Source organism: Phocoena sinus, chromosome 5 (assembly GCF_008692025.1).
Source record: "Phocoena sinus isolate mPhoSin1 chromosome 5, mPhoSin1.pri, whole genome shotgun sequence".
NCBI lineage: Eukaryota > Metazoa > Chordata > Mammalia > Artiodactyla > Phocoenidae > Phocoena > Phocoena sinus.
Genome location: NC_045767.1, coordinates 109,653,755 through 109,676,115, shown reverse-complemented (window position 1 = coordinate 109,676,115; position 22,361 = coordinate 109,653,755). Strand labels below are relative to the sequence as shown.

Genomic DNA, 22,361 nt, shown 5'->3' with positions numbered 1-22,361 from the left:
CAGTGGATAAAATCAAGAACGCAGGAGCAGAATCAAATCTGAAATTTGGTAAATGACTAAAGGAGGAATTGCGTAACTCTTTGAATTCATTATTTTGCCAATGTAAAACCTCAAGATTACATAAACTAAAGGAAAAACGGTTGAATAATTAATATAAATATACTGTCTGAATACAGGTATACCTCGGAGATATGTTGGGTTTGGTTCCAGACCACAACAGAGTGAATATCACAATAAAGCAAGTCACACAAATTGTTTGGTTTCCCAGTGCATACAAAATCAGCTGACAGGGCTTCCCTGGTGGCGCAGTGGTTGAGAGTCTGCCTGCCAATGCTCCGGTCCAGGAGGATCCCACATGCCGCGGAGCGGCTGGGCCCGTGAGCCGTGGCCGCTGAACTTGCGCTTCCGGAGCTTGTGCTCCGCAACGGGAGAGGCCACAAGAGAGAGAGGCCCGTGTACCGCAAAAAAAAAAAAAAAAAAAAAAGTAAAGCACAATAGCTGCATTTTTTTAACAAATTGTGTTTTTTACAAATTGAAGGTTTGTGGCAACCCTGCATCAAGCAAGTCTATCAGTGTCATTTTTCCAATAGCATTTGCTCACTTCATGTCTCTGCATCACATTTTGTTGATTCTCACAATATTTCAAACTTTTTCATTATTATTATGACCATCTGTGATCAGTGATCTTTGATGTTACTACTGCAAAAATATTATGACTCACTGAAGGCTCAGGTGATGGTTAGCATTTTTTAGTAATAAAGTATTTTTAAATTAAGGTATGCACATGGTATTTTTAGACATAATGCTTTACACACTTAATAGTCTACAGCATAGTGTAAACAACTTATACATGCACTGGGAAACAAAATAAATTCATGTGACTCATTTGGTGATAGTCGCTTTATTGCGGTGGTCTGGAACCAAAATTCACAATTATCTCCAAGGTATGCCTGTATATAAAATATATACTCTCATTCACATACATACATATATATATAGTCGCTAGCTCTGTCCACTGAGAAAATCGGGGAGCAGCAATACCCTAACACCTAATGTCCAGATATTGGCCTCTAAATACTATTCTCCACTAAATAAATAAATCAGAAATAGCTAATTCAATAACAGTGGAAGAAAAGCAAAATGAGTTTGAAACATCTAGTTTTCTTTTGTAGAAAGCAAGGAAATTCCAAGGAATGTTAGGATATGTCACGATGGCACAGAAGCCAACTTCAAGGGACTCCCACCGACCAAAACAGAGACAATTTGAGCATCAAAATAAATAATGATAGTAACTGACTGTAACACAGCCAATAAAATAGGAAGCCATGAGGCCATACCGATATGATAAATTAACAGTCTGGGGAACAGGATATTTAAATAATTTCAAAATGCCTCTCCACAAAACACTTATTAATTAAAAAAGCGAAAGAATAACTTTACAATATAGAAACCTTGCAGTTATACTTCAATCAACTGACGAAAGTGGTCACCATCAGCATTTTGACAAATCAAAATTGTGTGCCTTGTGATCAGATTCTCTGTCTGTTCCATAATATTCCTACCAAAGAAATACCTGTTTCTAATCATGAGGAAACATCAGACCAACCCAAATTCAGGGATGCTCATTTAAGTTGTTCCCAATTTTTTACAATAAACAATGTTTTGTATATGCGTATATAAATCTATATACACTCCTTTATATTCTTTTTTTTTTTTCCTTTATATTCTTGAAGTAACTTCCTAGAAGTCAATAAACACACACTTTAAATGTTGATACATATTGCTAAATTACCCTGAAGAAAGAAAAAACAAATTTACACTTCTTTGATTACTAATAAAATTGAACGTATTTTCCCAATTTATTGGAAACAAAACAGGAAACAAATGACTGTTCTGACCTTTTGAGTATTTTCATTAGAATCTTTTTCTTTATGATTTGTAATCATTCTATATAATTATGACAGTTAGCTTTTATCATTCATTATAAATTCTTCCTAAGTTTGTAGTGATTTTTTGCCACAGAGAATTCTATAATCTTCCCTTTAAACCATCTATACCAGCATGATACAGAAAATAGGAATAACACCAAATTTTTAACAGGGTTGTTAGGATATTTAAATTTTAAAATGTAAAGCACCTAAGATAAAGAAGATTCTCCAATCTTACTTTCCCACATTTCTGCAAGGTACTATAGAAAAAAAAAAGTCTAGAGCTCTTCTGAGTGATCCTACTATGTATCCATGATTCATGCTATCCATTTTTAGTAGAGCCTTCTATTTATATATTACTAACTTATTAAATTCCCATAATAAGTATAAAAAGTATAATAAGTATAAAAAGTTGTCTCAGCCTGAAACCTATTTCTCTTCCTGCTTTCAAAAAGAAATGCCATGGGCTTCCCTGGTGGCGCAGTGGTTGAGAGTCTGCCTGCCGATGCAGGCGACACGGGTTCGTGCCCCGGTCCAGGAGGATCCCACATGCCGCAGAGCGGCTGGACCCGTAAGCCATGGCCGCTGGGCCTGCGCATCCAGAGCCTCTGCTCTGCATTGGGAGAGGCCACAACAGTGAGAGGCCCGCGTACCACACACACACACACACACACACACACACACACACACACACACACACACACAAAAGAAATGCCCGGTCATCCAAGACCAGAGCCTTTCTCTTCCACATCTGAAGGAAACGCTGCTAACCTCTCAAGCTACCTCAACCATCAAATTCTCATAATTTCCATTACCATGTTTTTTAGAAAAGGTGTTCTACACTACAGAAAACACTTCCTCATCAGCCACTCACAACTAAACCATTTTCAAATTGAATCCTAGCTCTATCAATATCAGGCCAGTTTCTTTGATAACAACTACCCTTAAGAGGTTATAGGGTTGAAACGTTTCGGGAAACAGTAAGGGTTGTGCCATTTACTAGCTGTGTGACCTTGGGCGAAGTTACTTAAGCTCTCTGTGCCTTATTTTCTTCATCTGTAAAATTAACAGTGATACCTACCTCACCAAATTATTTCAAGGATTAACGTAGTTAGAGCCTGTACCACAGTAAGCACACAGTGAGTGACAGCTTCCCTTCCTACCCTGCTACTCTAGGATTGCCAAGTTATGGTTCCCTTTAGTCTGTACTTCAGGCTGAAAAGACACCCAAATTTTCAACAATTATTCATGACATTAAACATAGGTAACTTAAATGAAATGAAGCTTATAAAGTGCCTTTTTAAAAATTCACCATAAAAACTTAAGGAAACCAAAGGTAAATTCTTTTGAGAAGTCTAGAAACCAATCCCAGATTTAACTTCTGTAAAAAGTGGATTTCTAACAGCTTTATTTATCAGATTGGTATAAAATCACCCATGGCCATAAACATTTGGTAAACCTAGCCACTGTCCTCTACAGCCTGTCACTGCCTCACACCACTCCCACAATTTTCTAAGGCTCACTTCAATTTTATCTGGGCACTTTGATTCAACTGCCTCTTTTAACTAAGGCAAAGTTAATTCTGGATATAGATAAACAAAGCCAGGCTCTAATCAGAGGTTTTGTAGATTTAACTGATTAAGAAACAGCAAAGATCTGGGACAACTTGACCTTCCCTGAAACATGCTTAGTCTTTAGGCAGAATGTGATCAATAATCAGCAGTTATGATTACAGTTCTCAGCCAAACAGAAGGATCTGGAAATCTGGACTATTTTACCCCCCACAGGCTTGGTTCCTTTGGAGAGAGGGCATTGCAACAATCTTCCACAATTAACTTCTGCGTAATTACTGAGCCTATCTCTTAGAGTGAGCATATTCCCACAACAAGATGAATTTATCCACAGTGAATCTCTCTTTTCCTCAACACATTTTCTTCCCCTTCCACTGATAATTAGAGTTGACTCTTCTTTTTACTGGGATTATAGTTTCTTGCTGACCTTCCACCCATCCTTACCATCCTGCTCAATCAAGAGTTAATTATACATAAAAACTCTAACAAACTGAATGGAATCTATCCTAATGCATAGGATTAATTTTAAAATGAAGTTAAAGTATGTACACATTTTTTCGTGCTGACAACTTTTTAAAGTATATATATCAATTCCCATTTCACCATTAAAAGATTTCCATTTTTGCATTTCTCACAATAAAATTTCAAACTAGAGGGCAAGACAAGGTGAAATTGAAAATTTTTTTCACTCTTCAGTATGTGGTATTTCTGACAATCAGGACCAATCTTCCTATTCCTACACAACACTCAATGAAGTACTTCAGAGACCAGAGAGTGTTATTACACTCAGTTAATGACACCTGCAATTTTCTAAATTCTTGACAGCAATAAGATCATTGAACCACGGTTGGCTACTGACTTCTATTACCAGTAATTAATGAATTATTTCTGAGCTTTATTTTTCTAGTGGTAGTTTTTTAAAGACCATATTTATTTACAGTATATGAGATATTTTCTCTAAAAGGCCTAATTGGGATTCCCCTGGTGGCGCAGTGGTTGAGAGTCCGCCTGCCGATTCAGGAGACACGGGTTTGGCCCCGGTCCGGGAGGATCCCACATGCTGCAGAGCAGCTGGGCCCATGAGCCATGGCTGCTGAGCCTGCGCATCCGGAGCCTGTGCTCCGCAACGGGAGAGGCCACAACACTGAGAGGCCCGCGTACCACAAAAAATAAAAATAAAAATAAAATAAAAGGCCTAATTGGTATTTTTTCTTGAGCTTTTCTGAAGTTGACGAAAAGGAACACATAAGGCCTCATCTACTTAAAAAGAGATAGAAGTAATAAATTGCAAGAAAATGTTTGTATGAGGCTTCAGACAGTAGTTTAAAACAACATTAGCTTTTACTGCACAAATTGAGACTAATTTTAATGAGGTGAAATATATATATCAAAATTTGAAAAAGTCAAGGAGCATTGGTGGCTCTACATGAAACAGTAACAAAAACGCTTTCTTGACACTACCCTAGAAATAATGCCAATTTTCAAACCTTAAAAAGACTATAGCAGAAAGGGATTTTTTATAAAGTGATCTTTTCAAATCATAAGAAAATACATTACCAACAAAGATAAGTGAATCAACTAGCAATTGTTTTAAGGAAAAAAAAAAAATCACATAAAAAATAAACTAAATATATCAGTAATTTCACACCAGGTTGACCTTCATTCCTACCAGACAGAAAAATATTAACTTCCAAATACGTTTGGCATTTTTCAACTCAGATTAAAAAATCATAAAGTTATGACAAATTTGTTTTTAATCAATTTAACAATAAAAATATTTTCAACAAGTGATCAAACATGTAAATTCAGAAGCTACTTCCAACATATGGAATGGTACTGACTTATCTTTTCCTTATCCTTGCACTGATAAACTGGCTCCTTCAAACTGACAGTCTTCCAGACATTCAAAAGAACAAAAGGGAAAATGTAAATAGATCATCTGTCTAGCATCTATCCAGGGAATAGCCGATTGTTAATTCAAGGTCCCTAAGGGTCTACATAAATAATGTCCTTTGCAAAAAAGTACTATTAATACAAATGCCAATATTTCATCCCTAAACACGGTTATTTTTTTAATTGCCCTCTCTCTCCTTTTCTCCCTCTTTCCCTCCCCACCCATTCCAGACCAATTCAGGGAGGGATAGTCTATATGCCCAGCTAAAATTCTTCATTAAATAAAAGAAACTTTTATTGGATAAGTAAAGATAAGCCTCTTGGGTCAAAGATTATATAAAGCAAAGAATCAAAATTTTCCTTCAACATTAAAAATAAACATACTAATTTATAATATGCATGGCTCTGATACACAGTAGAGCCTAATACTCTGATAAGTAGTGTAACTGTTAAATTTTGCAAATTAGCAAACACTCAGCACATAAATTATTTAAGAACAGTCTATTTAGTTCCTTCATTGGGTTAGCTTCAATTTTGTTTTAATCGTTTCCGCTTTGCAAATCAAACATATTTGAAAACACCACCGGACATTTGAAAAAAGTGTAACTGCATCTTAACATATATTGTAGTCTAGACAATTAAACCTTTACTAATGAGTAACTAAAATTTACAGATTTTGATGTATTTACTAAAAACTCTATTTTCTCTTTTAGTGTTCTTTATAAATAAATATGCATACACAAAGGGCAAACCTTGTTTCTTCTTCTTTTTTTTTTTTTTTTTTTTTTTTGCGGTACGCGGGCCTCTCACTGTTGTGGCCTCTCCCGTTCCAGAGCACAGGCTCCGGACGCGCAGGCTCAGCGGCCATGGCTCACGGGCCCAGCCGCTCCACGGCATGTGGGATCCTCCCGGACCTGGGCACGAACCCGTGTCCCCTGCATCGGCAGGCGGACTCCCAACCACTGCGCCACCAGGGAAGCCCAAACCTTGTTTCTTCTGATGAATCTTTTACCACTTCTTATGAAAGGTTTGCCATTATTATTATATTACACTTTTTTGCTAATAAAATGCTACAAAAGCTAAGAAACATTATTCAAACTAAAATCTGAAATTTGTATGAGTCAAAACTTGAATACCGATCATAGTTTTAATAATGTACACTGTTTTAAAATGTATTTCCAGGGCTTCCCTGGTGGCACAGTGGTTAAGAATCCGCCTGCCAATGCAGGGGACAAGAGTTTGAGCCCAGCCCGGGATGATCTCACATGTCGCGGAGCAACTAATCCCGTGCACCACAACTACTGAGCCTGCACGCACTCTAGAGCTCACGTGCCACAACTACTGAAGGCAGCGTGCCTAGAGCCCATGCTCTGCAACAAGAGAAGCCACTGCAATGAGAAGCCCGCGCGCCTCAACAAAGAGTAGCCCCTCTCGCCTCAACTAGAGAAAGCCCACGCACAGCAACAAAGACCCAACGCAGCCAAAAATAAAAATAAAATTTTAAAAATAAAGAAATAAAAATAAAATGTATTAACAAATCCTTAATTTTTTCACAAAATTATAAAATTATTTGGGTGGTAATGTTTTGACAGAAAAATCTTTGACCTCACATAAGTTGACAAGTTCTCATTCTTTTTCTGGGATCCAGTCCTAGTTTGTCTTTAATTGTGCCACATGTAAAACACAGAAATCCCATTTTGATATCAAAATTTCCAAATAGTTTAAACTTTTTTGCTACAAAACTCATATTTTATGTTTTCTGTTCAACATGGTTTCTTCCAAGGAAGTTCCCATTTTTGCTAATGTACTATGTACTATCAAGTATATTTTTTTATTAACCAATAATCTATTACTAACTATGAGCAGTTCACTTTTTGTTGCTGACTCACTATAAAATTCAGAACTGAAGTCATCGAAGACACAAAGGTTTATGGTCCACAGAGACAGATATTAACTACTTTCATGTAAAGAAAATAATCCAAGATCAAACCAAGAATAATACCTAAGTTACCCAGATCTGCAAGAATAAACTGCCCAGCTCACCATGTAATCACAATAGCAATCAATTCATCCACAAATCATTTTTCCCAAATCTTGCTTGAACCAGAAGCAGCATAATAAGCTTTGATATACTGTATAGCCTATTTTTTTTAATGGCAAATAACTTAAATCAAGAGATTCTATTCTACCAAAAAGAAAACAAAAATCTATCAGCTAAAAATATTGATGGCAGAGAGATAACTATTTGTTTGGATTCCAAGTGAAAAGAGAACAGACTACAAGGGCAAGTATAGTAGGCAAAAGCACAAAAAATAGGGCTGTAGGAGAGTAAGAAATAGGATGACTGAAAACACTCAGTTGGGTTAGCTTTCTTATCAAGGCAGTAATGTTCATGGCAGCAATCAATGGAATGGAAATAATAAACTAAAATCGAGACACCATATAAGTGACATCAAGAGCCTAGTGACAGAGGAAGAGGAAAGGAAAAGTCAGGTATGGAAATCAAAACAAGTGACAAAAATAAAGACCATCATCACAAGAACAACTCAGAATGACTTAAGTCATTTTTAAAAAGGAACGAATTTTTTTTTAAATAAAGGGAGCTAAATAAAGGAAATGAACTACAAATTCTACCCCAAAATGGAAAAAACTGGGAACTATTTGAGAAACACTACCACCACAAATTATACAAAATTTAAATAAGAGGGGGGAAAAGGGTACATTATGGGCTGGATACAGGGCTTTGTGGGGTTTTACCAATAAATATGATAGCCTTCAAGATAGCAAATTATTTTGTAATTCTGCATATGGTTCTTCAGGGTATTTTACATTATAATGAACTTACTGGAAAATATACAATGGCTTCAGAAAGAAATGTGTTATGCTGTTTTATATGAAATATTACTCATATATCAGCTTTCTTTCTGTTTCTTATCTCTTCTGAAGACTGCATGAATTTTTTTTCTTTCCCTTGTACCAATTTTATTTACTTGTTTAACATTTTTTCTGGCTTTATTGAAATAAGTCAAAGACTGCATGAATTTTGAAAAATATATTTAAAAGAAATCAGAGGATCCTATTTACCCTGCCCCATAAACTGAAATTAAAGGGTAATATATTCAAAATAAGATGATAATATTTTACTCAGTGTACTGTGAACCTCTGAATTTACTACATATGCTCTGGGAAGTTATTAGGAATTCACTATTACTAAATTTAAAAGACAGCAGAAAGTTTCATAGATATTAGTAACATCTGACTTTTTCCCAACAGGGGCTTGTCTAGAAAAATCACAGTTGATTTTTTTTAAGGCCTTTGGATGGAGGTGGAAGAACAGAAATTTGCATAACCAGCCCAAAATAGATCCCCAAATTGCTTCTTCACCAAAGTAAAAAAAAAAAAAAAAAAAGTACCAGAGTATAATGATGAAGGAAATAAAGAAGGAGAAAATAAAGAAGAGGAAATTTTGCTGGAGTTCTACACTTACTTTCCTTTATTGTTTCTCACTAAGACAATGAATGATGAAAAACAAAATGTAACAAATATACCACACTATTGCAAGATGTTAACAACAGAGAAATGCAGAGAGGGTGAGGTTGAGAGCATATATGGGAACTCTCTACTTTCCTTTCTATTTTTCTATAACCTAAAACTGACCTAAAATATAAGGTCTATTAATTTTAAAAAATGTTTTATTAAAAAAAGAAACAAGGCAGCACAAAACTGTCTATTACCACTGCAGCTTTTGGTTTCCTTGTGGATATTTTTCTTCAACAACTATTTTTTCCTAATTATAAAAATAATACAGGATTACTGATAAATTTTTGGAAAATATACTAAAATTAAAAATTTTGAAAATCAAAATTTCCACTAATTCATGGAAATAATCAAGTAACTTCAGAGTACATTTCCTTGCTTCTTCCATGTATGAAAAGTATACATACTTCACATAGTTACGATTTCATAGCATGTAAAGTATCGCATGTAATTTTTTTTTTACTTAACCTACTGTGAGCATTTTCTATTATCACTTAACACTAAGAAATTTGTAAAGAATTAATCACATTTAAAACTTTGAAAAAAAAGTTTTTGTTAGCACAAGTAAAATAACTACAATGAAAGGAAAAAGAAAAGCAGGAAAGACAAAAGAAATAAACAATCCTGGGACTTCCCTGGTGGTGCAGTGGTTAAGACTCCACACTCCCAATGCAGGGGGCCCAAGTTTGATCACTGGTCAGGGAACTAGATCCCACATGCATGCTGCAACTAAGAGTTCGCATGCCACAACTAAGGAGCCCACATGCCACAACTAAGGAGCCTGCTTGCCACAACTAAAACCCACAAGCAAATAAATTTAAATAAATAAATATTTTTTTAAAAAATACTAGTCTTTGTTTCTGGAACACATGATACATAGTACACAGAAAGGAAAAATTAAATGTCCCTGACAACTGGCTAGTAGAAACATCAAGTTAGCAGCAAAACTCTCTGAGATATACCAAATAAAGGTAGAACACTGGATAGGAGGCCTGAGATGTCACAAAAGATGAAGGAAAAACATTATTTCTGATTTTAACATAATGCACCTAGTCATTCCTTAAAAATTCCTTTTATTTTTCATTAATCTCATCCTAGAGTAACAAGAAAGGATGAATCCTTTGGGGGATTCATTTTTTTTTTTAGTTGTTTTTTTTTTAATGAAATAGCACAACACTTAGAAATATACTACTTATATAAAATAATATTCCCTTTGTCCTAACTTGGTCTTTTTAATATCACATAGTCTTCAAGTTCACCTGCTATTATCACTGAGCTTCCAATCAACATCTAGGGATTTAGGGTCTTGCACCCATACATGTGCACCAAAAGGCTTTTACATTTGGAAGGAATAGAGAGAGAGAGGCAGGGCAAAAATCAAATTGTAGTAAGAGTTATTGAACTACTATGACTAATGCTAGAATGATGATAGACTTGAGGGCAGCATTCCCTTTCCAAGCATCTAATTCAAAAACTATGCAAGAGAAAGCAAAGTACTGGATACCACATAAACATCTGGCAACTGATAACCAGATTAAAAGACCAAATGTCAGCAAAACTTTCTCATATTAACCACTATCTATACACATCTTCTCAAGTGAAAGGAAAGGAAAAAAGTATTTTAATAAATCTGTCATTCATTCAACCACCCAACCAGCAGCATCCAATTTGTCATACACTACTATGTTTAAGTGGAGAAAGTATTAAAATACTTGATTTAATTTATTTCATATTACTCAAATTTATTCAGAAAATCATCAAATAATCAACAACATAATACAAAAGCATAATCATTCAAAATATCCCTAACAAAACTTCTTAACTTAATCAAAAATCCTAAGCTTTGCAATGGGATTAAGAACTTTTTTGTTGAAATCACTGATAACAAACTCACCAGGTGATTCTCCCCCTACATCTGAGGCTTGGGCTGAATCTACTGAAGAAACCACACTGACAGCATTGGTAGGTATACTTGTAAGTGTTGAAGGTAAGACTGCTGATTTTTTTGTTGCCACGATGACACTTCTGTAATAAAGAAAGTAAATAAATTTTAAAATACAGAAAATCACTCAAGTTAATTACATGAATTTCAAAACAGAAAATAGGAAACCAACTTCTTTTTCCTAACTTTTTCTTATCTCTATTTTGATGTACAACTTAGAATATACTCTCAATAAGAAATCTCTTCAGTGGTGTTCACAGTTATTTATACTTCATTTGTTTAGAATCGAGACAATGTTCTACAGAAATATAATAATCAGTTTTAACATTTCAATTTATATTTATAATATTCTTTAAATTTAGGATCATCTTTAATTATCCACCTTAAAATATAACCAAAGGTATATAGGAAAATAGGAATTTGGCATTCAAGTGGAAAATTAATTAACTTTTTCTTAACCTCAGAAGTGAAGCAGAAAACTCAACACGTTTCTGTAAGGATTTTAAAGCACCACTAAGTTGAAATGATAAAACCTTAGAAATCTTATAAGGTAAGAAAATGCAGGTATGAACAATTTTTTAACACGTATACAACCAAAGTTTTACTTTTTAACTCTCGTAGACTGTCTTATATTACATAGAAAAAACAATGCATAGGCATAAAAAACCTAGATGTAAAAATATCAAATAATCAAATTTGTTCAGCTTGGGTATTACTTAAACACAGGTATTTACAATATACCAATTTCATTTAAGTGTAATACTTTATCCCAAAATAGTAACTAAAAGACCTTAATAGGCATAACTTAAAAGGCATTTTTAATTGAAGTTAGCTCCATAAACATGCAAAACCCCAGTTAATGAGGTAAAGAGGACAGCTAATATATAATGCACTCCCACAGCAGTGCTTACTTTTAATTACCTGGTATTAACCATAAGCCTAAAGTCTTCAACATTCAATTTATTTAATCACATCTTTTGTTGACAATATTGTAACTGCAAGCTTCAAGTACTCCCTTAACAGCTTTAAAGTATTCAGTTCCTAAATAAAGTTACTTAGATACTTGATCCAGATATAGGTATTCCACAGTCAAAATTATATAATTCCAGCACTTTAAAAATACATTTTGTTTTTACTGTTACATCAAAAAGAGATAATACAAAGTGAAATAGGTTTCGTTTTACTTCAGTGCCTATCATGTGACAGCAAACACTGTTGCCAATTAAATCAAGTTCTCTTGTGCTAGGCATGGCTTATTCAATGTACTTGGGGGTAGCTGGTGTCACATCATTATAAGGGTGACTGCCAATGTTAACTATACACTAAAAAATAGAAGCAACAGCCACCTGAGCCCTCAATCCGAAATGGTGTGGCTTAAATCATGGTAGCTTATATCGGGTGAAGATTATTGACTTTAGGGGGAGCAGATGACCCCCTCTGTGCGCACGTGCGTGTGTGTGTGTGTGTGTGTGTGTGTGTGTGTGTGTACACGTGTGCTGGTAGCACATTCAGAAAACAATAAAAAATGTAATTTGTATATTACCTACCATGGGGCAAATATTTACAAGCCTATTGTTTAAGAAAATCTCTAGCTACCTATTCCCTAGTAACCTAGTTTGGGGGGACGGGGGCGGGGAGGGTGTGGAATATGAAGAATTTACTTTGACGTTTGCTCACAAAAGAAAGAACTAGCAAGATTTAGTTTAATCATCCAATAGGCAAGTACTGATAGGAGCAATAGAAATTAACATTTAGAAAAGTGAAATTGCTTTTTCTATATTTGAAACTTAAGCCATAAACCTACCCTATGTACCAGCAATTCCACTCTTAGAAATTTCCTCCAGATAACTGAAGTCCACAAAAAATAGGTACAATAACATTCAGATAGCTTTACTGATAAGAGCCAAAAACTGGAAATAGCCCAGAATCCTTTAAGCAGAAAAATGAATAAAAATATGGTGGTGTGTTTTTACAATGGAATAATATCCAGCAATAAAAACATACAAACTACTGATTAACATACCACATATGAATCTCAAAAGCATTATGTTGAGTGAAGGAAGCCGTATACAGAGGAACATAAAGAGTATTTCCTTTCACATGAAGTTCTAGAAAAGACAAAACTAATCTATTGTTTAAAAAATAAATAAAAATAAATTTAAAAACTAGAACAATAATTGCCTGTGGGGGGTGGAGACAGGCATTGGCTGAGAAGGAACATGAAGGAACTTTCAAGACTGATGATATCTTGATTGGAAATTTAGGTTACACAGGTGTTTAATTTGTCAAAACTCATCAAATGGCATACTTAGAAATTTGTGCCTGTTGTTGTATGTACATTTCACCTTAAAAACAGTATTGATGTCTGGTTAGAGATCTGCACCTGAAATGTTTGAGTGAAGTGATCTGATGTATGCGACTTACTCTGAAATGCATCAGAAAAATAAGAATGACTGATGAATAGAGAGATGGCTATATGGAGAACTCTATGATGAAGCAAACAGTTAAAGGCTAATTGCAGAATCTCAGTGGTGGGTCTCTGGGTGTTCAGTGTACAATTCTTGCAAATTCTCTGTATGTTTGAACATTTTCATAATAAAATGTTGGAAAGCTGGTAACAAAAAAAAATTGTTTACCACAGATGTCCCATAATATGCACAATCTCTATGTGTCCAAGATGGTACAGTTAATAAAAGATAACAAAAGAACTTGACCTCATTTCTATTCCTTTAAACAACTGTCATTAATAATGTTTTGTTTTGGTTTTTCTTTTTGCGGTACGTGGGCCTCTCACCGTTGTGGCCTCTCCCGCTGCGGAGCACAGGCTCCGGACGCGCAGGCTCAGCGGCCATGGCTCACGGGCCCAGCCGCTCCGCGGCATGTGGGATCTTCCCGTACCGGAGCACGAACCTGTGTCCCCTGCATCGGCAGGAGGACTCTCAACCACTGCGCCACCAGGGAAGCCCCTAATAATGTTTTCAACCATGAATAATAGCTATACTTTATTTCAGTTCAGTAAATATTTATTGTCCAGTATCTTTCACATATTCTCATTCCTGACACATCTGAAGTGTGGCTTCCTATATGAATTTACATTTAACTAGCACTCCTTACACACTACTGCAATATGCTGTTATGGTTCTTGAACTGAGCATGTACATGCTTTCACAACTCCAGTCCTCTGTATGTGCTATATCTCTACCAAGATGCCTTCCTCTTAGTCCTGCTTGCCAGCAAAGTTCCTTCACACCTTTCAAAACCTTGCTCAAAGGTAAGCCTCCCCAGATTGCCAAGTCAGAGTCCACTATTCTTTGTGCTTCTACATGATCCTATTATATAAACTTAAGAAATTATTAATGAATGCTACGATTAAGTGCTGACAATATGCCAAGAATTATTACTCAATTCACAAAACAATCCTAACATACAAATTACCTCCATTTAAGAAAATTTAAAAAGTAAACCTCAGAAAGGTAAAGTAACTTGCCAAGGTAAATGGCAGAACTGTCCCACAATTCTGGGTTTATCTAAACAAGAGTCTCTAATTTGAACTGTTTCCTCATACTGACCTTTATGTTTTATTGAGATATAATTCACATTCCATACAATTTATTCATGTACAGTACACAATTAAATGGTTTTTAGAATGTTCATAGAATTGTGCAACCATCACCACAATCATATTAACATTTAAAGGTAATTCTATATAATCATCTATAAGCAATGGTAATAAAGATTTCCAAGATATTAAATTATATATGTACTACTACTACTAAAATACAAAAATATATCTGCTCAGAAATGGAAAAGTTGCATTCTTTAGCCCTGCTATGTACTTAATACATAATAGAAAAATAAAATTAATCTATGTCCAAATTCAATGACTGATTCAAATCATCACTGAAGAAGTAACATAATAATACTTTAGCTTTGTGCCACATAAAAACAAAGAAAATTCAGTAACAAAGATTCCCTTAAAAGGGCAGTAGGCAGATTTCAGGATATTTTCATTCCAACTGTTTTTACTATTGTTAAATTATAAAATTTCTGTGTACAAGACTAAAATCTTCAACACAGGGGGATCTTTAAGCTATCATATTTATCATGTATGAAAGTGTAAATCTAAACTAGTAAAGCATGTCTTAAAGTTTAATAAAATGCCATTGTTCTCAGGCTACAGCTTAAGTTTCCATTTAAAAGACAAATTGAAATCCTTGTTAATTTTCAAGAAACAAATTACTGAATTTTTAATACCAGCCATCAATTTTAACAAAAAGCACTTCGAAGTTTTTTGGCATAAAAAATTTGGAAGACAGGTAAGTCTTTTAGTTATATAAGCTATTTTTCCAAACTTTCAATTAAAAACCAAATATTAAAATATAAAATTTCACATATTATTGCTTTTTTCTTTATACTCACCAACTTTAATGAATAATTAGTATTTGTGAGCACTATGCTAAGGACGTATATGAATTATGTTATTTATATTTATAACAACCTATGAGGGAATTATTTATAACAACCCATGAGGTAAGTACTACATATTATTATCCCCATTTTACAGATGAGAAAGAAGTAAGTTTTCTAAGTCTCCAGAGATAGAGAGTGTAAACACTTGACTTTTTTTTTTCTTACCTGAACTAGGGATACTTTTTTAAAGATTTCTTTTTATTGAGTAACGACAGAAAGCAACAATGTCTTACAGATCACTAAGGTTCAGAAGTTCCATTTCAGAATTATATCAGTTTGAATTATCACAAACTTTCACATAAATGCTATTTTCCTTAACATGCAAATAGTTCACGAAAGGAGAAAAAAGCATTTTAAGCCTAGTACTTTAGTCCCTAAGGATCTAGCTGAAAAGCCAGACAAGCCCTTGAACTTTATCAAGATAAATCCCTGGCATCCGCTAATCACCAGAGAGGATCTTCAAATTAGATAAGAGCAAGAATTTTGGCATGGGAATGAACACAAACACCTTGCCATCCACAAAGGCCCACAACCTGGCAGCCTTTCAGCAAGGTTCCACTCATGTAGCTGTTACTCTAAACGTTCCAGCTATTGCTTGGAAGTTGATAATTCTTAAGATATGAGGAGAGTTGTGATTTCTGACACAGCATTCCAGAGATAAATACATGATCAGAAGGACGCTTTGAAATTCTCAAAGATATTCCTCTGGTCTAAAGCTGCATGAAAATAGTTTTTCAAAAGGTGTCTCTTGCTAAGAAAAAGAGGGGGTAAAAACAGAGCAGTTTGCTTGCCATCAGATAGTATGTTAAATGCATACCAGACATGTAAGTTCCAAATAACCTCCTGAAAAATGCTATCACCAAAATTCCGCTTTGTTTCCTGTTTCAATAAACTCCTTTAAAATGTATTCCCTGTGCACAGTTTCCTAAATAAGTTTGTAACCTACTCACTGAAGGTATCACTAAGGCATAGACAATTTCTATGCTATTTAAAAAGAAATAAATGCCCAAGTACATGAAATTTGGGGAATTTGTAAGGAAACAACTTTGAGTATATTAGTAAGATTTATTAAATGTAAAACTCTACCCTTAAGTTATTCTCACTATTCAATCTAAGATTAATACAAATTTAAACAAATTCATAAAAATTGTGAATATTAGAAAAAACCTAACCATTTACACCTCTTCTCACCCTCAAAATATAGCCATTGCAGTTTGTTATAAATTTTTTGAAGCATATGGGAACATATATATCTATTTTTTCAAAAGATCATAAATTCCAAACTAAACTGTACTCTGCTTTTTCCATTTAATAATATATCTTGAATATCATTTTACATCAATACATCAGTTGTGCTTTTCTCTCATCAGTGGCTGCATTGTATTTACTATATTCACAGGAAACAACACATGTAACCAATTCTTAATAAATTGGCAACTATGTTTGCATAGCACAGCCAAATGACAGGATTTAGAGTCCACTGGCCACGGTTTAAATTTTAGCTCCACCATTTATTAGCACAAAAGCTTAAGGCATTTATTTACTTTCCCAGTGCCTCAGGTTTCATCATCTGTAAAGTAAGAATAAAAACAGTATCTATCTATCCACCTACCTACCTATCTATCTAAAAAATGCACTTTAATACACCTTCACAGGGTAAAAGCTCAATAGGTATTAGCTTAACTATGAAATTCCTCTTGCAGAAAGAAAACATTTTATACTTGCATATATCTTCTGTATAAGCTTATATAATTAGGTTTACATATTTTAAATTTTAATTAACTACCAATTTTCCCTCAGATAAATTGTACCAATATGCCCTCTCAACAATATAAAAGTGTTTCTTCATACCCTCGTTAAGACTAGGTATCATCTTTTAAACTTCTGGATTTCTTCATGCTAAGTGTTATAGATTAATATATCTTCAATATCATTTCACACCAGTATATATTGTTCTGCTTTTTTTCTCTTTAATAGCTGTATAGTATTGCACAGTGTTAAGGATAAGGAAATTGAGGCTCAGGAGGATGAGGTAATTTGTCCAAATTCATTAATATGTAACAGAGCCAGAACTCAAACAGTTTCATCTCATTTCTAGAGTCAATATTCTAACTCCTATATTATAAAGCCTAATAAAAAAGAAAAAGACATCTGAATCTAGCAGCCACTATATCTATAATGTCACATTAGACATATACCAATATGCTATTTACCTGGAATTTAGACTCTGTCAATCTCATCATTCCACGACATTGACCTAATCTTTAAACAGAGGTAGAGGGAGTAAGATGATAGAGGATGATGGCAAAAAGATTCTCCATTAAAATTATATATTCCCTGTGTTCTTTCAGAGCATATTAATTATATAAATAATTTTAACCAGCTTGGATATCTAATGTGCCAGCAAGTCTGAAGTAGAAAACTAGGAGATGAGATGAAACACAGAGAACAGGAGACACAAAGAAATAAATAACCAGACAGAGGGAAATTATGATGAGGATATATCAAAAGAAAACAGAAGCCAACTGGAAGGAAATCCCACTGGCCAAATCAGAGACAATCTGAGCATCAATATAAACAATAACAATAATATTATAATTCATCCAATAAAGTATGAAACCGTAAGGTCATATGATGAATGTACTGAATTCATTTGATGAGGAGGGTAACAGTTCCTAAACCCCTCTTCCCAGGGAGTACCTTAACAGTGGAGAAACCCAGAAAATACCATTCCTATAAATGATCAGAATGAGTATCACCAGTAATGAGATAAAACCATGTGCCACTTGTTAGAATACAACAGGAAGAAATAGCATCACTTCTGTGATATTACTTCCAAAGATGCTTTAGCTTGAATCTAATCCCCAGGACACTAATTAGACAAATCTAAACTGAGGGACATTATACAAAACAGCTGGGCTCTCATCTTCTGAAGTGTCGAGGTCATTAAATTTAAGGAAAGACTAAAGAACTGTTCTTCCAAATTGAAGGAGGATAAAGAGACACAACAAAATACAACACATAAGTCTGAATTCGATCCGTTTACTATAAAGAGCATTACCGAGAAAATCAGTGAAACTTCAAAGGTGTTTCAAGATTTGACAGTAGTATTAATATTATATCAATGTTAATTTCCTTATTTTGATGAATGTATTGTGGTTATGTAGAAAATATACAATAAAATATTCAAAGGCCGTGTAGTACTGTATCAATTTTCCCTCAACAGATTCAGGAAAAATAAAATTTCTTTTAACTGGCAACTTTTCTATAAGGCAGAGCTTGTTTTCAGATAAAAATATTGATTTTTGAAAAAGAATATGCTTAACAACTCTGAAACATACATGTCTTACAGGCAGAATTTCAGAAAATTTTCAAGCAAATTGGCCAAAGGTTTCTTAGGACAGCAGAACCAACAAAGTCAGGAATCTATAGTTAGCTTTCTCAAGCTGTCAAGACTCTGAACACTTTGTTGAATTCCTGAATCTGTCGGAATCCACAGAGTCCCACCTTTTTTCACAAAGGCTGGCACAGTACCGACAGCAGGGGAATGAAAGGTAACCATTTGTAAATATAGGTGATTTTTAAGTTGTAACAAACGAAGAAAAAAGTTATTTAATATACAACTTGCCAATGTAATATTAAAATTATTCCTAAACAATCTTAATAATTATGTTGATAAATAAAAATTTGAAATGATATACAAACATACAACAAAATATCTTTATAATTTTTAAAACTATATCAAAACATCCCTTTTTAATGTTGAAGCTACAAAATTTAACAAAGTTAAATTCTTGTTTAACCTTTAAATCCTTATAATTTATATATTTATAAACTAATGAGAACCTACTGTATAGCACAAGGAACTCTACTCAGTGCTGACCTAAATGAGAAGGAAATCCAAAAAAGAGGGGATATATGTATACCTATAGCTGATTGACTTTGCTGTACAGTATACACTAACACAACATTGTAAAGCAACTATACTCCAATAAATTTATATATTTATAAATTTATAACCTTTAAATCCTTATAATTTATATATTTAAATCCTTATATTTATATATTTAAAGACTATTTACAGTACCTGTCAAAAGATCTGAACTGCACAGGCTGCTCAACAGATAGATCACCAAGAGCTCCAAGGCAGGCTGGTGGCAGAAGGGCAGGATCCACTGTGACTCCATCTCCTGGTATGTTAACCAAGCTTCGGAGAATGTCCTTCACGTTGATATTTTTTGAAACAGGAACTGATGGTGCAGCCTTGTTATCCAATTCATTTTCTCCATCACTTTTGGTTTCCTGAGATTTACTGACTTCTGAAGAAAGAGTGCACAGCACCTCACTGATGGCATCTGGGCCTGCACTGACATTTGGAGGTGCTACAGGAGGAGCTACGTCCACATTGCTTCCTAAACCAGTAGCCATTTCTTCCCCAATGCCTGAGTCCCTCCTTCGAGCAGATGATGCACTTTCAGATTCTTCCATGGATGCTGGAGTTAATGGACTGAATGCTGCTGGTGAGTTTTCTACATCTTACCCAGAAAAAGAAGAAAAGTATGAATTAAAAAATTTACAACTCATTTTAAAAAGGTACACTCAGTCCTAATTATTTTAAATTATGAAATATACAGCATGTGCTAAAAGGTAAAAAACAAATTAAATAATCTATAAAATGTACTCAGTAAATAATTAGATGGTTTAATAAAATAATAATAATAATAAATAATAACAAAATATCTTAGAAAACCCCAAACTGAATATGACATACCAATGGGTAGCAACACAAGGTTGAAAGCCATTGGCCTATAAGAAAAAGTCCAAAATCCTTAGGATAAAGTACAAGGTTCTTCAATAATATGAGTCGGCTAAGTTGTAAACTTTATCAGGGCAGGGAATGTACGTTCTTTAACACTTCATCTCCAGCACCTATGACAATGCCTGGGCCTACAACAATGCCTGGCAAGTAGTAGGTAGTCAATAAGTATTTTTCAGATGACTATTCAACTCCAGCTTTATCTCCTGCTACTCATGGCATAACACATAATACTTTACAACACCAATAATTACCTCTACCTCAATCATGGTTTCTACTGCTAGAACACTTGTTACCACTCCTAAATAATTGAATAATTCAATGGTCCTTAAAATCTAGTTCAACAGGGAGCATCACCTTTTCTACTTGATTTTCATTCCCTCCAATCAGGTGTTCACTCCATTCCAACAAAAATGCTCCATCTTGCTAAATCCAATGGTCAGTTCTCAGTCCTAACAGCACTTGACATAGCAGCAGCAACTGATTATTCTCTCCAACGTGACAATACTTTTTTCACTTGGCTTACAGGACACGATGCTCTCCTGGTTTTTCATCTACTACCTTACTGTTGTTCCTTCCTTACCTCCTTCACTTCTTTTTCTCCTGGATTTCTTAACTTGAAGGGACTTAGTACTCAGTTCTTAATCCTTTTATCTTCTCTATCAACATTTATTTCCTTAGTGGTCTCATTAACTCTCAAAGTCTTAAATACCACTATTTCAATAAATAAATACACAAATAAATAAAATTCAGACTGTTATATATATAACTGCCTACTCTGAATCTTCTTTTAAATGTCTAAAAGACATCACAAACTCAACATGTTGGAAACTGAATTTCTTATCTTCTTCCTTTCGTATGTTTCACCTTCAGTCTATCCAAGTGCACCTTATAATCATTCTTGACTACCTTCCATCTTTTGCATATCCACAGCTAATATTTTAAAATCCTGTTTTCTCACTATCAAAATATATCCAGACTCTGACTGCTTCTCACTAGCCCTACAGCTACCACCCTAGTCCATCCTCAAAATTACCTCTTGCCTAGGTTATTGCAATAGCCTCCTAACTGGCTATGTTAAGACTGTGACATTAATGGTTCTATTGGCCATGCTTCCTGGTATTCACCCCCTTGAGAAGTCGTTGAGTCTGGGCTGGGCCTGATTCACTGTAACCAACCGAATGTGGTAGAAGTGGGCCAGTTCTGTGCCCAAGCTTAAGATCTGGCAATCTGTACATTCTCAGAATCTCTGAACACCTCTATAAACAATCTGGCTACCTGGTTGGAGTAAAACCAAGAAATTCATCTGAGAACAAGTAGCAAGGCCCCACACATACAACCCCAGCTTAGCCATTTCAGTCATTCAGCCCTAGCTCTTGGAGCCATTCTAGCTGAGGCACTAGATTAATGAGGAGAAAAGCCATTTCGGACTTTCCAACCCCAGCAAACAACATCTGTAGCAGGGATGAATCATTACCACTGTGACTTATCTGAATCAAATTCATGGAATGATGTTAACAAGACTAAAACAGTGAGTTTTGTGAGTTTTAGCTTCGAGGTAACATGTAACACAGCAGTATATAACTAAAACATTGGTTTTTCTTGCCCTGTAGGGTGTATTCTTAAAACAGAATCCCAAGTGTTACTTTTAAAAACATATCAATTCTAACTCCTGTACTCAAAACCCTCCAATAATTTCTCATTCTCCTTAGAGTGAAAATCCCTTTCTCCTTAGAGTGAAATACCCCCTTTCTCCTGGTCATTCCTGATAATTTTCCCCATTCAATTTTTCTTTTCTTAGGACTTAACACCTTCTAAAATAATCAATACTATAAAATTTATTTAATAAATGTACTTATTTTCTACTTCCTCTCACTAGAATTCAAGCTCCAGGAGGGCAGACTTTTTTTCTTTTGTTCATTAATAATGAACAAGAACCTAGGAGGTAAGGAATGAATATTGATTGGATAAATAAATCACCCCTGTTGGGTAACAGCTACTTCTATAACTACAATACCTGCTTCTCTATAACTGGCAGCTAATTTTATAACTTTCCCTATAACTGGCAGCTAATTTTATAACTCCAATTATTATAGCTATTTGTTAACAAATCTGTCTCATAAGAAAATATAAGTTATTTATTCTTTACAAGAAATGTGGAGTTAAACAAAAATGTTTAATATTTTATTTGTAAAGAATAACAT

At 34.5% G+C, this 22,361-nt stretch overlaps 1 protein-coding gene across 2 annotated transcripts in view; it reads right to left on the bottom strand.

Moving 5' to 3' along the window:
- The window catches only part of LRBA (LPS responsive beige-like anchor protein), a 753,999-nt gene that overhangs the window by 547,019 nt on the left and 184,619 nt on the right, over positions 1-22,361 (bottom strand). For both annotated transcript variants that reach the window (XM_032633582.1, XM_032633583.1), the window contains exons 30-31: positions 19,429-19,876; positions 10,824-10,954 (exon numbers count right to left, since the gene is read on the bottom strand). In XM_032633582.1, coding sequence (XP_032489473.1) covers positions 10,824-10,954; positions 19,429-19,876 — 579 coding nt within the window. The remainder of the gene's footprint in view (positions 1-10,823; positions 10,955-19,428; positions 19,877-22,361) is intronic.